Source organism: Sinohyriopsis cumingii, chromosome 12 (assembly GCF_028554795.1).
Source record: "Sinohyriopsis cumingii isolate HCF-2022 chromosome 12, ASM2855479v2, whole genome shotgun sequence".
NCBI lineage: Eukaryota > Metazoa > Mollusca > Bivalvia > Unionida > Unionidae > Sinohyriopsis > Sinohyriopsis cumingii.
The window spans coordinates 33,511,620-33,529,501 of NC_142972.1; the positions used below are offsets into that span (position 1 = coordinate 33,511,620).

The 17,882-nt window shown below is 35.0% G+C and overlaps 1 protein-coding gene across 3 annotated transcripts in view; it reads right to left on the reverse strand.

The window, feature by feature from the left end:
- Positions 1-355: 355 nt before the first annotated feature.
- LOC149786222 (uncharacterized) overlaps positions 356-17,882 on the reverse strand; it is a 30,446-nt gene continuing 12,919 nt past the window's right edge. For 2 of the 3 annotated variants that reach the window (XM_089976601.1, XM_089976600.1), the window contains 8 exons: positions 16,377-16,490; positions 12,753-12,866; positions 11,376-11,489; positions 6,422-6,535; positions 3,806-3,919; positions 2,078-2,171; positions 1,724-1,785; positions 356-1,193 (listed from right to left, as the gene is read on the reverse strand). In XM_089976601.1, coding sequence (XP_089832727.1) covers positions 1,186-1,193; positions 1,724-1,785; positions 2,078-2,171; positions 3,806-3,919; positions 6,422-6,535; positions 11,376-11,489; positions 12,753-12,866; positions 16,377-16,490 — 734 coding nt within the window. In that variant the 3' untranslated portion in view covers positions 356-1,185. The remainder of the gene's footprint in view (positions 1,194-1,723; positions 1,786-2,077; positions 2,172-3,805; positions 3,920-6,421; positions 6,536-11,375; positions 11,490-12,752; positions 12,867-16,376; positions 16,491-17,882) is intronic. The other variant, XM_089976602.1, reaches the window with a different exon arrangement.

The following is a 17,882-nucleotide window of genomic DNA, read 5'->3' on the forward strand; positions in this document are numbered from 1 at the left end:
AATGAGCGCCATTTAGCTTGAAGACAGTTATTTGTTTACTGAATAATGGTAATTATTATTACAATTTTTAAAGGTTCATCTCAAATTATAAAGAGGCACACTTTTAGGTTTTTCACATTGAAAGCATGATAAAGTGCATATCATCCACTGATGGTCTTTGAGCATAAATTACAAACATAATCCAGTTATCAGATAATGTATTTTATATGACATTTGGTATTTATCCAACAAAAAATGACATCATTACATTAGAAACGGGAAATGCATAATGGCATGACATAAAAGGTAAACATGCAATATTAATAGTGGAGAAATGAGTACATATCTTAAATCAGTTAAACTTTTCAAGAAAACGTATTTTTAAAATGTTTATTATTAAGTAATAAATAAATTTGTAAAATATATTTTCATATGATATATTTGATATAAAATACATAACATTTATTAAATATTTTTGTGCTCAAAGGCATGAAAAATAGGTAGAGATTCAAAGTGTTTACTAAATGTAGTATGAACTGAACACTCTGATAAGAACTTCTATGTTTATTATGAAATTTGCAGGAGCACACACATTATTTATGAAATTTGCATTGGTGTAAATTAATATTACATAAGGACATTTGATTTCACAGCTGAAATTTCAGAACATCAGTACAAATGTTGATTACTTGAAACCCATTTATTCAAAATTTATGAATCCAAAAAGTCTGGATTTGGATCTCTATCGTAGTGTTTACAAATAAATAACAATCACTTATTGTGTGATTATTATATGACTCTACCAGTGGAGATAATAATGGTTTGCTGATTATAATGAAGATCAAACATTATCGTTGTTATTATTACATTCACAGGCTGGTAAAGTATATCTGCTTTAAAAGTTTTTCAGAGCAAGTTTATTTAAAACAGAGAAAAACGTTTCGACGGACTTGTCTGGTCCCATAGCTATGAGTCTTTGTATAAACAAATCTTGTATACAGGTACAACGACATGTTGCTATCTTACAAGAAGAAAAACACAGAGGACTAGTGTACTATGTTACGTGTTCTCAGTTCAAGGTGTAATGTAGCCAACAGAATAAATGTCTGGGATCATGACATTCATTTGTTAATGCTATTGTGACATCAAATATTATTCTTGCAATTGGCTAGGCTGGATGCGAAACTCCCAGAGATCCATATTAAATCATCGTTCTGAAAATAACAGTCAAAATTTTATAAATAGTGTAAATAGGAATGGAAAGAGAAAATCAATGTTTGAAGTTTTAACGAGTATCTACAAATTCAGCTACCTCCTCCCCCAACTTGAAGAGTATGTTCTTGTAATGTTTCTGTACAGCAGTTGTACGTTATTATATCGGTGTTTATCGTTATTATGGAATAAAATATAAGACAATTTTCAAACTATAACAATTCTAAACCTAGAAATATACATGCTCAGTGTTGCCAAATGAGATAGAGATACAAATAAAGTATATATTTGCTAATGCGGTGGCATTGACCAAATCTATATGCTACATGTTTCCATTTAGCAAACAAACTTTACAATAACCCATTTTGTTCATGATCTACTGATGTATAACACAGTAAATACTACTTTATGTTTCCACCTGAGCCGTTGAGAGAGTTTCCACCTGAGTCGTTGAGAGTGTATTATTAAGTTAACTAGAACGTAATAGCCTAATGCACGATTCAGGTAGAGACAAATATAGAAATAAACATACCACTGAGCTCAGACGGTGTTTCAGTGCAAACATTCAGGGTAGAATCATTCACTTTGTTCTTCCTATCATAAAATGAAAGGTATATAGTTTACGAAATGTAACGACTGCGTACCAGTGCACAAAATAAAAAGGAAATAGATCATACTGTATTTACTAATAACGTCTACGGACTTCACATTTAAATATCCAGCTTATAATGATAACTAATCCAAAGCATTCATTTAAATTGTCCTGACACACGATCGTAAAACAGGCAGAGCTATAAAGAAGAAGCGTGCACATGTATGCATTTACATTTTCCTGTTGTATTATTGTAATGTAAGGATACATATTGTACAAATGAATGGCTATTACCTTCTCTTCTTTCTTTTCATAAGTAAAACGAAGATCAGTAGAGCAAGAATCGCAGGTGTCAGCAAGATTAGAGGCAGTACGAGCTCAAGTTGAACTGAAAAATGGATATATTTCCATCAATATCGTCATTTTATATTACCTTACATGATCAAATTATGATAAATTGTCAAATTATAAATGGTTATATACTTATGACTAGCCATGGAGAAAATTTGTTATACTAGAAGGTATGTGCATTTTTTATACAGATAATCGCTCCTCCTTTTGGGGTTTGAGAGTTTGTTCAAGGTTACAAACAATGCACAAAAACATAATTTTCCCTCGTTTATTGCACCGATCGATCCTCAAATATTGAAATTAGTTTAATCGAACAGAATCAATCTTGGCCAAAACATTTTGGGCACCGACTCATAATTTGTGATCACGCTAATGTCATCCTGTAAGAACGTTTTAGTCGCCATTTGTAAACAAGAAATAATCTGCACTCTCTGTACCCTATACATTTCTAGAAACATCCAATAAAAGAAGATAACAAAACATCGATTGTGAAGCTGTATATTTCACATATCACATAATAATCTATATTCAGTTTGCTTTTAAAGAAGCTGGAGATAGAAAGTCCCTATTTCCATGTTACCTTAAAGAAATATAGACTGATATAATTTGTATATCACAAACAGGTTTTCATTTATGGCATGTTGGTCTCTGTGAGGAAAATTATAACTGTTAACACTTCTTCTTTATTAATGGAATTGTCTGATGCTGTAGAACACAAAATAATATCAAACGATGTGGATATTTGCAAAATATGGTGATGTCTACTATCTTGCCAGCAGTTAATAGAAACATTGTGAGATTCGTTTTGCAAATGTGGTTCATTATGTAACGTATCGTTGCAATGGAAATGAGTACAGTCTGACATGAAACACAATTTACTTCGACAGTGCTAATTATTGTACGAAATAAAGATAGTTTCAAATGCATGTTGAAACGTCTCTACATCGATCAAAATGATTGGAGCATCTTAATTGAAATGGTATGACAATCTTTACGTAAGCTCGACATCCTTTAGAAAAACATAAAACCATTTGTTGAAAACTGCTCATTTAGTTGCACCACAAACTCTCATGAACTGTTATATAGCAGTGCATTTGCCTTAGAAGCGAACCTTTGGCAAATGCAATAGCAATCCTAGGACCCCATACACCCATGTAGCCACTGGTAAAAACAATTTCACAATTCACCTGAATCTTAGTCAACTGGAAAGCATTCAAAAGTAAGGGAGGTAAAATTCCTGTGCACACGAAGAGTCAGACTTGTTGGATAATAAATTGCCATAGTGGAATTCTTGTGTGACGATTATAGCGAAGTTTTAGAAGCGATAAATTACGAAACTCGTGTTTCAACTACGTTTAGTAAAAAATAGTAAAACCCTACTTTCTTAGGTAAAAATGGATATGAAAGATAACATCATGGTATAATGGATAAGAGAGTACTCACAGAAGCAATTTTCAATATCAAAATCCAACATTTTGAACAAAAAGCAGAAAAACTGATTACAGATCACAAAGATTATGCTTATGGTAGGGATTATGTGTACAACTTAGTTATTTTATTTTGCAAATATGTGGCACACTAGTATCTAGAATAAATATTAAATTAAATTAAATACAAATAAAACCACACACACACATACACACACATATATAAATTATCAATTTCGCTTACCATCTGAACATTTCTTTCCGATCCTGCCAAAGGTGCAGTCGCAAAAGTATGAACCGTATGAATTTGTACATTTTCCACTATTTTCGCATGGTGAGAAGTCACATTCGTTTATATCTGTAAGATAAATTTAACAAACCAGCATTGGTAATTACATGTTTGAATAACGAAGAATTTTACAAAGGGCAACTAATTGTAGACGATCTCTCTCTCATACTTTGTTCCAGTCTAGTGAGTGGGCAGTCACACAAATACGAGAGGTTTGCATGTGAACCAATCGAATTTGTGCAGTTACCACAATTTTTAGAGGGAACACTATCCCATTCATTGACGTCTGCCAGCGAGCGACAGTGAAATTTAATGCTGGAGCGGTATACATGCTAATGAAAATATACAAGCATTTTGTAGACTGTGCTGCCCGTTTAGAAAACGTGTATAGTTTATTTGGGTGTGGCAAATGTGTCCCTGTAATGCCATTTTTTTTTGGTGAAAGTAGCACATTTAAAAACGTCCAATAAAATAGAAAACCGATGCTTGACGAAATGACTAAAAGGCAATTATGAGTTCCTATAGGCGCTTGTGATTGATTAACATTTAGAGACAAGAGACAATGTATAAAATACATATATTTGATATAATTCATACTCTCTGTAACCTATTAATTTCTAAAATTTCTCACTAATAAATAAAACCAAAACAAACCTAAACAAAACCAAAGAAGAAAAGCCATAACAAGAACAAAAACAAAAACAGAAAAGCCTACAGGAACAAACCAAAACCAGAGATGATTAAAAACACAGTTGCGTAGGTTGTTGTTACAGTCTGTATCAAATAATGCTTGTTTAATTTGTACGTCACAATCATTCCTACATCAAACAAATTAAGTGTTTTAGCTGTATTAAAAGGATTTGAACAGCTTTGCTTAATTTCAACAATCTCTACAAATGTAAAAATTAATTGGTGAAAACTGAGGATCTACTTTGACTAGAATGATTATTGTCTTTGAATGTAACACTGCATATGACACAAGCCATAATTGTGGGAAATGAACTAAACAATTTTCTTTCCTCTTGACCTGAGGACATGTGATACACAAGTAATATATATATATATATATATATATATATATATATATATATATATATATATATATATATATATATATATATATATATATATATTCTTGTAGGAATCGAGCTTCTGCAACAGAACTTCTTTAGTTGAACGGTTTTGTGAAATTTAGTGCAAGAAATGATTACATTATCTTTAATCAATAAAATGTCAGAAACACAGAACGTTTTTCAAGCAAATACATTTCTTAATTTAAACGTGAATATCAAGAGGTAACCTTTCTTATAAAAACAGATGAAAATGCGAACGAAAACCACTACTAACATGCTCAGAATGGGAACTCTGTCTAAAATTGAGTCAAACTGCAAAGGTACAGCAAATACATATTGGAAATTAAAATTACAATTACACATGAATAGAAGAATATATAGGTGAAGCCCTCTGAATCGAAAATATTTGTGTTAAAAAAAATTCCTTTTGCTGAGGGTGTCAGAAACGTAATTAACATATGTCTCTTATATATATATATATATATATATATATATATATATATATATATATATATATATATATAAAGAAATTTAGTCTTGTTGATGAGTAAAAAGGGCTCAATGACATACGAGGTACTTATATATAAGTAGATGTAAGAACACAATGTCATCAGAGTCATTCCCAATTAGCAGGACTGAACTGTCCTCTGTCGAAGAAATTTGCGGGATCAACAAGCTGAGACTGTGCCAAACTGTCCGGCATACATTAATCCTGTTGGTCACACTAATTTCATCTTGTGAGGATAAATAAGTCCTATCACATATAGCTGGTCGTCTTGCCTTGGAATTAAATTTTCAAAAATAAGAAAAGTTTATATTGATCATTTATACAAAAGAATAACCTCAGTCATGACGATATAATAATCAGATAATCCTGCCTAACTGGCTGAGCTGTATACATGAAGTTAATAACAATTTACATTGAAAGTTTACGAGCTCATTCGGGACGCAATGTTTGTCTGCACGTGTCAAATATCGTTTGTACCTCGTGTGTCATTGGTCCATTTTGACTCATTACTATGACTAAATTTCATTTACTAAATAATCTACTTATATGTATACTATAAATATCAAACTGTTATGGAATTTAGAAATTATGCTTGCAAACACACATACCAAAAATTATAACGCAGCAAATACGAAACAGTTTTTCAACGTTTCGAGGTTAAAAACTCTTTGTCAGAGAGGAACCAACTTACATCAACAAATCAAACATTTGACACACAAACTAAAGTAATTTATTGCCTCCTAAATATTTGAATTATAAAGTTATCAACAACTTTTATTTCTTTTTCACATATCATATTGTATCGATATAGATATCTTATTACATTGTATTGATATACATATCTTGTTACATTGTATCGATATACATATCTTGTTACATTGTATCAATATACAAATCGTTTTACATTGTACCGATATACATATCTTGTTACACTGCACATCAAACAAGAATTCTTTGTAAGAGTAAGAAAGGAAGACGATTTCAACTAACCTTCTGTGCAGTTCATCCCGGTAAAAACCGTTGGACATTCACATGCATAGGAGCCTATCGTATTTGTACAATTACCACTGTTTTTACAGGGAAAACCAGGACACTCATCCAGGTCTGCAAGGGAATACAAGTTAATCTTTTAATATAGGATAGTTATAAAATATACTGACTCTTTAAAGAAAACTTCTTTATTCTTATTGGACGTGACACATACGTTTTGTTTGTTGTCATGGTAAATATTGGGTTGGGTTCAATGGTTTTGTGGATGTAAATTAAAAGCGGAGATCAAAACTTGGTTTCTGTTTTCAGGGATTGAGGGTTTTGTGTTGCTGAAAACAATGACAATCACAAATAAGGAAAACTTGAGACCACACAAAATTTTCCAACTTAGGCGAGTTTGGAATAAATGGGGTTCGGTTTTGAGGTATCTTACAATCTGTCTGTCTGTCTGTCTGTCTCTCTCTCTCTCTCTCTCCATGACTGCCCTGGTATTAATGTAAACAAATAAAACAACTGAGGAAGAATAGAATTCAATCAAACAAGTAGCATTAATCATGATGAGATCATAAGCAGATCAATGTAACATTTTCTAACTGGTTTATGTAAAAACGTTTGTTCATTCAAAATTTACATTAAAACCTTTCCCCTTTTTAAAGTTAAAATACTTCGTATTACCCTACTATAGGCCATAATCTTTGTGCACCTACCAAATATTCCTTTTACCCCGCGTGTCATTGGATATTCAGACTCGCTGATTAGGCAAAGATAGTATTTTGTAAGGTAGCAGATGATAGATTTGCAAATCAGCATATACCAAATTTCTTAACTTAAATGTATGATGTGACCGTTGATATGTGAGTATATAAAACTTAAAGATATGGAAGTATTTGTAAAGTAGTCATTTCGAGATTTTGCTGTTATTGATATTGATACAAGACATATACAGCTACAACGGTTACTTCATGGTATCTAGACAGTGAAGTACTAATAGTCAGCCAGGAAGCGGAGCTAGTAACCAATATCAGTAGATATGTGGGTTGTATATTGCTAGTGTCTCAGGCCGAGGAAGACAAGTTGTGCAATCTTATCGACGATGGACGTGCATGTGGCTCTGTAGTCCCTATTCCGATGCACACAGGTGGTTGCAGGTGGGTCATGGTACACCGGTGGCTGGGAGTGGTTAGGACACATCTCTGTGACGTTTATCATGAGCTGCAGCAAGACGCTGACACTGGCAAACCTCGAACGTGGAACTGGCTTTTCTTGTCAGGGCTCACCCGTGACTTCTGTCTGAGGCAACGAGTTCGAGCTGGTGGGGATGAAGATCTGCCTATTTGATGTGCGTCTTGAGATTGTCCTTGTACCTCTTGCAAGGGGGCCTTGGATTCGGTTGCCCTCGGCTAGCTCGCAAAGAACAGCTGCTTTGGGATTCTGTTTTGATCCATGCTGATGACATGGACAGTCCAACGAAGCTGGGCTTAGATTAGTTTGGATTTAATGCTTGTTGTGTTGGCTCTATCAATGACTTCCTGGTTGGTGATTCGGTCCTGCCACCTGACCCGCATGATGGATATCAAGGAGCGCTGGTGGAATTGTTATAACTGACTGATAATCCTTCGGTAGACAGTCCACGTTTTACAGCCATACAAGAGACAGGTGATGACAACTGCATTGTACACCTTCATCTTTGTTGACAGGCGTATATCCTTGTGCTGCAAGACCTTGGATCTGAGTCATCCGAGTGCTTGACTGGTTTTTTGGTCCTCGCATTGATCCCTTTCTCCAGGTAGCCATCACTGGATATTGCGCTGCCTAGGTATTTCAACCTGTCCACATTCTTCAGCTGCATGTTGTCAATGGTGATGCAGGGTTGTGACGGGACAGTGTTTGGGACGGGCTGGAAGAGGACTTTTGTTTTTCCTAGGCTAAATGTGAGTCCAAATAGATTGTAGGCTTCAGAGAACCTGTCTAAGATGGCCTTTATGTGAATCCCATCATGGGACATGAGGGCACAGTCATCTGCAAAGAGTGCTTCAGTGAGTCTTTCTAGTGTCTTGGCTTTTGCATCCAGGCGATATCTAATGTAGATACCAAGGTCAGAGTCATGGATGGCACCGAGCAGTACCTGTGTGAAGAAGAGGTTGAAGAATACCAGAGCGAGTACACAACCCTGTTTGACACCGATAAATATTGGGAAATTCTCAGAGGTTTCACCGTCTGAGAGATTCTCTCCAGTAATGTCATCGTGAAAGTGCCAGATGAGGTTGGTAAACTTCTGAGGATAACCAAGCTTCTTGAGTACTACTCACAGTACATCTTTGTTGACTTAGTAAAAGCCTTTGTCCGGTCCATGAAGACGGCATACAGATTCATGTTCTGCTCAAGACACTTCTCTTGGACTTGTGTAACTGCAACATTGCAGCCTTCAGCTAAACGAGGTTCGCAGAGGACCAGGTTCGCAGAGGAGGGTTCTCTGACTGAGCTAGCAAGCAGCTACACCTTTTTCTGGAAAGGAAAAGCCAAAAACAAAACCAGGATCCACAGAGTAGGTCTGGTTATCAAATCAAGTCGTCTGAAACAGCTTCTAGACCTGCATGTTGATATCAACGAAAGGCTAATGAAACTGCGATACCTATCATCCACAGACGCCGCTAAACAATCATCGGCGCCTTCGGCACTACTCTCTCGAGCCCAGCGGAAACTACTGAGCTGTTCTATGTGGACCTCATCTCTGTACTGTTCTTAGTTTCAGCTGACGACAAGATCATACGACTGAGGGACATCAACAGCCGTGTTGGCGGTGATTATGGTTGATGGAAATGTATGCTTGGCAAGCATGGTGTTGGCAAAATGAACAAAAGTGGCCTGCTCCTACTCAGCAAATGCGCAGAATTTTACCTTCTCATCACAAACTCAATGTTCAGAATGGCAAACACAATAACAACTGGATGCACCCTAGATCTCGCCAATGTCACTTAACAGACTATGTAATAGTCCGACTGCGTGATGTCCAGGATGTCCTCATCACCAAGGCCATGGGAGGAGCGAAATGCTAGACAGACACAGACTTGTGCGAACTACCCCAAAGCTGAACATTGCCCCACGTCACCTAAGGCGTCCTACGCTTGTGTGTGCATAGCCTTCAACACTGTCAAACTTCAGCAGCCTTCCACCCAGCTCAATTTCCCAAAGAGCCTAGATGACACACTATCCACCAACGGAGCTATACGTGGAAATGCCTCCGAGAAAAGGAGCAAGCTATGGCGACTCTGGACTACAAGAAGTGAACCCATCATGACTGGTTCAACGAGAACAACGGCGTCATTGAAAATCTGATTGCCAGAAAGAACAAAGCATTCATTGACCGGCAGAACGACACAAACTCCATCCCCCAAAAGAACACTTAAAATCCTATTAACCTGAGGCTCAGAGAGAAATCCGCAAGATGTATGACCAATGGTGGAAAAGGAAAGCTGAATAAGTACATTGCTATGACTGCCGAGGGCAGATTTAGGAGCTGACTAAAGTGTAAATATTTGGGTTGAAGGAAAGTTAAATATCTCAAATATGTCATGGATGGCAATTAGTTTGAATCACATCAAGCTCGTTAGGATACAGTGCATTTCAAAATTATGACAGATGCAATTAGAGTTTACATTTACACTATCAGCTTCCCTTTGTATTACAAATTATTGTCGGACGAGCATGTATGAATTAATGGATAGGATGAGTCACTTCCTTTGTTATGAGCTTTCTTTGATTATCAAGTCAAAAAAATGGTTACATTTTCTAGTATTGTATCCATTGACTAATATTGTCTTTTCCATCTTACTGGTATAATTTGTTACCTTTGTTAAAATTAATTTTAATATTAGGCAGGTTAATGAATCTTTACATTTATGCAAATAACGAAAGGATCACGAGGTATTTCTGGACCAAACCCGTGAACATTGTATGGAATGTTGTAGCTATAATAAGGTTCCAAGTTTGAACTGAGCTTTGATTTTATGGGTGGGAGTCGGAAGCAAGTGTTCGTATAAAATTGAATGCTGCGACCGAATATTTGTTTCGCTTCGCAGAGTAAAGGGGTTCAGGGATGCTGAAAGAATAATGATTTTAAAGAAGAAATATTCTGAGACCAGTCAAAATTGTCGAACTGAAGGGGATTTCATTATAAAGAGGATGCAGTTTTCATGGATCTCACTATACATTGACCTACAACTTTATAACACGCTAATCCAAAAAAGCTTATCAATATTTCGAGGAAAGAAGCGCTTACCCAGGGCAAGTGATAATTTCCATTCAAAAACCCAGACGTTCAACACAAAACAAGAGCAATTCTAGACCACTACATGTGTAAAGAACAAGGAGAAATGAATATGTTCCTTTATACCTTAAAGACAAGACAATGAAGTGGATAGTTTTTCTCACTGTATATAAAACTCATAATCACCTGCGAACGAGCGAATTGTATATATATATATATATATATATATATATATATATATATATATATATATATATATATATATATATATATATATATATATATATCTTTCAGCTGACCATATGAAAAGTCTTTTCTGGTCCAGCTTAGTGATCAGTCGCAAATTACGTACGGTATGCTTTTGTGTAATTTATGTTGTTTTGGACTTCCCAATTTAATATTAATTCAAACAAAACGAATACAAAATAAATGTTCTTTTGAAACGACAGATCTAACAGTAACAATATGCACGGTTATTTGTGTAAATCTATTATAACAGTCATCTCAATATTCTGGAGAAAGATTATCAATGAAATTATTGATTTTTTGTCGTTTTCTATTAAATATAAGATATTGTACCAATACACAGATCCCGTTACAATACAGATGAATCTAATATTTCTTGTAGTAAATAGTAAAATGTAGTCTTGGGAAACGATTAAAGTAATTAAGACAATTTTAACTTACCATCTGTGCAGTTCATTCCAGTAAAACCCGCAGGACAGTCACATGCGTATGATCCAATCGTATTTGTGCAATTACCACTGTTTTTACAAGGAAAACCAGCACACTCATTGAGGTCTGCAAAGGAATGGCAGATGCTAATTGTGCATAATCACCACTTAAAGACAGGAAATTTATATAAAATGGTAAATGCAATCTATGTTAAGTAGAGAGATTTATAATCTTGTTTACTTCAGCAATTACCCATTTCTGCAATGACATTAGAATGAGCGTCATTTGTAATATTGTGTTCAGATGTTTTATTTGGGTGGAATTATTTATTCAGATTGTTATTCTTTAGACTTACGACGTACTTTATAATATTCTTGAACAGGAACATTAATTTTTTATTATAGTCAATTCAAAAAAAGTAATTTTGTATTATATTATTATTATTAAGTGGAAGATTTATACTATATCATCACATGTAAGGCGACTGATACATTAATATAGTCAATACTACAGGCACATCAGCACCTTCATCGCCAGACCTTATTCCCAACACCACTGAAATATAATTAGAACTTGATTTATTAGGACTGGTGATAGGACTTTATCGGCGTAGTCGAAACATTGTTTTGGTTTTGGAAGCAGATGGGATTAATATAGCTGAAAAATAAAAGGATCTTAAAGAAGGAATAGTTTGATGCAAAAGAGAACACTGGATCTTAAGACGATTTTGGTTCATCCGTACTTCAATTTTGAGAGATATCCCGAACTAACTAATCAACTGTATTCTACGAATGTATGTTTTCCGGTCACCATATGAACAGTTCATTCCGGCCCAGCCGATACCTGGGCAGTCACAAAACTACGTGCTGTATGCATTTGTGCAATTTGCACTATTTGCGCATGGCGAAAGGTCACATTCATTGATGTCTGTCATTTAAATGAAAGAAGCCACCGTAAGTACATTTATAATTATTGAATCATTGTTATGAGAAATGTTGATGAGAAATATTATCAATAAAGTAAAACATCGAAAATCTGCAATCGTCCATATGTTAATCTTGACTCGCACAAAACGTTTCTTAAGTATGTCTCCATTCATACGATAGATCAAGTAGCAGAAACTGAATAACTATATATATATATATATATATATATATATATATATATATATATATATATATATATATATATATATATATATATATATATATATATATACTATTATATCCATCTGAATTTTCTAGGTAAAGGTATTAATGAGACTATCAAACAGAACATATTGTATCCGTATGAATATCTTATTAGAATATAGTTGAAGCTATATTCAATTGTAAATAGTAAGATTTACTCTGTGGATACGATACAAGTAAATAGGTTATTTGAACTTACCTTCTGTGCAGTTCATCCCGTTGAAACCCACTAGACAGTCACATGCATATGAGCCAATCGTATTTGTGCAATTACCACTGTTTTTACAAGGGAAACTATCACACTCATTGAGGTCTGCAAGGGAATAGTAGTTGCGATTTGATGTAGGAACACTCTACACACAAGTGTAAATAATTGCAAGATTTTCTAGAAGTTGCTAACGTTTAGAAAACGTGGATAGTTAATTTGGATGTGACAAATATATCCTGCCAAGTCTGCTGTCACGGTGAATGCAGCACATTTATAAACCTCGAATACAACTAAAGTAAGTTGAATGTATAACGAAACGGTTGAAAGGTAACTCCATGTACCGATATGCATTTCGCATAATCACCACTTAAACACAGGAAATACAATTTAACACGAAGAATATATATATATATATATATATATATATATATATATATATATATATACAATTTATATTTTTAGTTTTTCCTCCATGATTATAGTTTACACAAAATTGTATTTTGGATTTGACCTTGTCCAAACTTAGGTTCATGTTGTATCTGATCTGTAACCTCTGCTATTGAAGCAATTAATTCATATTTAACATTTTCCGTTTAAGTGTGGTTTAAATATTATAGTGATTTTAAACAATAGAGGTAAACATGATTATTTAGTTCTGCGTCTAGGATATTTGGAATTACCCCAGAAATAACATGGACTACCTGTTTATCACATTCTCTATTATACTTTTAGCAATAGAACTTGTGTTGGAACGTTCTAGAATGGAAATGTGATTGCATATTTTCAGAAAATGGTAACTGTGATCTAGGTTTTTAGAGGGGTTTTATAATTTTCTTTACTTGAAACTTCTTCATGCTTGTTGTGTTGGCTCTATCAATGACGTCCTGGTTGGTGATTCGGTCTTGCCACATGACCCGCATGATGGATATCAGGGAGCACTGGTGGAATGTTTACAACTGTCTGATATTCCTTCGATAGACAGTCCACGTTTTACAGCCATACAAAAGACAGGTGAGGACAACTGCATTGTACACCTTCATCTTTGTTGATAGGCGTATATCCTTGTGCTGCAAGACCTTGGATCTGAGTCATCCGAGTGCTTGACTGTTTTTTGGTCCTCGCATTGATCACTTTCTCCAGGTAGCCATCACTGGATATTGCGCTGCCTAGGTATTTCAAGATGTCCACATTCTTCAGCTGCATGGTGTCAATGGTAATGCAGGGTTGTGACGGGACAGTGTTTGGGACGGGCTGGAAGACTACTTTTGTCTTTCCTAGGCTAATTGTGAGTGCAAATAGATTGTAGGCTTCAGAGAACCTGTCTAAGATGGCCTGTATGTGAATCTCAGCATGGGATATGAGGGCACAGTCATCTGCAAAGAGTGCTTCAGTGATGAGTCTTTCTAGTGTCTTGGCTTTTGCATCCAGGCGATATCTAATGTAGATACCAAGGTCAGGGTCATGGATGGCACGGAACAGAACCTATTTAAAGAAGAGGTTGAATTGTTCCAGAGTGAGTACACAGCCCAGTATGACACCGTTAAATATGGGGAAATTCTCAGAGGGTTCACCATCTGAGAGAATCTCTCCAGCAATATCATCGTGAAAGTGCCGGATGTGGTTGGTAAACTTCTGAGGACAACCAAACTTCTTGAGTACTACTCACACTGCATCTTTGCTGACTTATTAAAAGCCTTTGTCAGGTCCACGAAGACGGCATACAGATTCATGTTCTACTCAAGGCACTTCTCTTGGACTTGTGTAACTGCGACATTGCAGCCTTGAGGTAAACCAGGTTCTCAGAGGAGAGTTCTCTGACTGAGCTAGGAAGAGGCTACACCTTTTTCTGGAAATAAAAGGCCAAAAACAAAGACAAGATCCACAGAGTAGGTCTGGCTATCAAATCAAGTCGTCTGAAACAACTTCTAGACAGCTATGGTGACTCTGGACCACAAAAAGCGAACCGATCAAGACTGGTTCGACGAGAACAACGGTGTCATTGATTATCTGATTGCCAGAAAGAACAAAGCGATCATGGACTGACAGAATGACGCAATCTCCATCCCCAAAAAAGACCACTTAAAATCCTATCAAGCTGTCGCTTAGAGAGAAATCTGCAAGATGCGTGACCAGTGGTGGAAAAGAAAAACTGACGAAGTGCGATGCTATGACTGATACGGGCAGATTTATGAGCTGACTAAAGTGTAAATATGTGGGTTGAAGGAAAGTTAAAACTCTCACACATGTCATGGATGGCAATTATTTTGAATCACATCAAGCTCGTTAGGATACAGTGCATTTCAAAATTATGACAGATGCAATTAGGGTTTACATTTACACTATCAGCATCCCTTTGTATTACAAATTATTGTCGGACGAGCATGTATGAATTAATGGATAGAATGAGTCACTTCCTTTGTTATGAGCTTTCTTTGATTATCAAGTAAAAAAAATGGTTACATTTTCTAGTATTGTATCCATTGACTAATATTGTCTTTTCCATCTTACTGGTATAATTTGTTACCTTTGTTAAAATTAATTTTAATATTAGGCAGGTTAATGAATCTTTACATTTATGCAAATAACGAAGGATCATGGGTTATTTCTGGACCAAACCCGTGAACATTGTATGGAATGTTGTAGCTATAATAAGGTTCCAAGTTTGAACTGAGCTTTGACTTTATGGGTGGGAGTCGGAAGCAAGTGTTCGTATAAAATTGAATGCTGCGACCGAATATTTGTTTCGCTTCGCAGAGTAAAGGGGTTCAGGGATGTTGAAAGAATAATGATCTTAAAGAAGAAATATTCTGAGACCAGTCAAAATTGTCGAACTGAAGGGGATTTCGGTATAAAGAGGATTCAGTTTTTAGGGATCTCACTATACATTGACCTAAAAGTTTATAACACGCTAATCCAAAAGAGCTTATCAATGTTTCGAGGAAAGAAACGTTTATCCAGGGCAAGTGAGAACTTCCACTGAAAAACCCAAACATTCAACACAAAACAAGAGCAATTTTAGACCATTACATGTTTAAAGAACAGGGATAAATGAATTTTCCTGTATATCTCAAACACAAGACAATGTAGTGGATATCTTTTTCTCACTGTATATAAGATCCATAATCAACTGCGAACGAGCGAATTGTATATATATATATATATATATATATATATATATATATATATATATATATATATATATATATATATATATATATGTTTCTGCTTACTATATGAACAGTCTTTTCTGGTCCAGCTTAGTGAGCAGTCACAAAGTACGTACGGTATGCTTTTGTGTAATTTGTGTTGTTTTGAACTTCCCAATTTAAAACTAATTCAAACAAAACGAATACAAAATAAATGTTCTTTTGAAACGACAGATCTAACAGTAACAATATGCACGGTTATTTGTGCAAATCTATTATAACAGTCATCTCAATATTCTGGAGAAAGATTATCAATGAAATTATTGACTTTTTGTCGTTTTCTATTAAATATAGGATTTTGTACCAATACACAGATCGTTACAATACAGATGAATCTATATTTCTTGTAGTAAATAGTAAAATGTAGTCTTGGGAAACGATTAATGTAGCTAAGACAATTTTAACTTACCATCTGTGCAGTTCATTCCGGTAAAGCCAGCTAGACAGTCACATGTGTATGAGCCAATCGTATTTGTGCAAATACCAGCGTTTTTACAAGGAAAACCAGCACACTCATTGAGGTCTGCAAAGGAATGGCAGATGCTTATTTTGCATAATCACCCACCACTTAAAGACAGGAAATTAATATAAAATGGTAAATGCAATCTATCTTAATTAGAGAGATTTATAATCTTGTTTACTTCAGCAATTACCCATTCTTACAATGACATTAGAATGAGCGTCATTTGTAATACTGTGTTTAGATGTTTTATTTGGGTGGAATTATATTCAGATTGTTATTCTTTAGAATTACGACGCACTTTATAATATTCTTGAACAGGAACATTAATTTTTTATCATAGTCAATTGAAACAAAGTAATTTTGTATTATATTATTATTATTAAGTGGAAGATTTATACTATATCATCACATGTAAGGCGACTGATACATTAATATAGTCAATACTACAGGCACATCAGCACCTTCATCGCCAGACCTTATTCCCAACACCACTGAAATATAATTAGAACTTGATTTATTAGGACTGGTGATAGGATTTTATCGGCGTAGTCGAAAGATTATTTTGGTTTTGGAAGTAGAGGGGATTAATATAGCTGAAAAATAAAAGGATCTTAATAAAGGAATAGTTTGATGCAAAAGAGAACACTGATCTTAAGACGATTTTGGTTCATCCGTAGTTAATTTTGAGAGATATCCTGAACTAACTAATCAACCGTATTCTACGAATGTATGTTTTCCGGTCACCATATGAACAGTTCATTCCGGCCCAGCCGATACCTGGGCAGTCACAAAACTACGTGCTGTATGCATTTGTGCAATTTGCACTATTTGCGCATGGCGAAAGGTCACATTCATTGATGTCTGTCATTTAAATGAAAGAAGCCACCGTAGGTACATTTATAATTATTGAATCATTGTTATGAGAAATGTTGATGAGAAATATTATCAATAAAGTAAAACATCGAAAATCTGCAATCGTCCATATGTTAATCTTGACTCGCACTAAACGTTTCTTAAGTATGTCTCCATTCATACGATAGATCACGTAGCAAAAAATTAATAACTATCTATCTATCTCTCTCTCTCTCTCTCTCTCTCTCTCTCTCTCTCTCTCTATATATATATATATATATATATATATATATATATATATATATATATATATATATATATATATATATATAGGTAGGTGTGTGTGTGTGTGTGTGTGTGTGTGTGTGATGTGTGATGTGATTTTGATTTTTAACGTAGCTTTAACAATTTTTCAGTCATATCGCTACGATGTCTGCAGTGTGGTAGTTTATAGTGATGTCTAGCACTGGGGCATTATGTCGCAGACATGTAGCATGATGTCCAACCCAGTCACTTTATCCTGACACCAGGCCGACCAGTCCTAACACTAACCTCTTAATGCTGAACGCCAAGCGAGTCTGCTGTTAGTACCATTTTTGT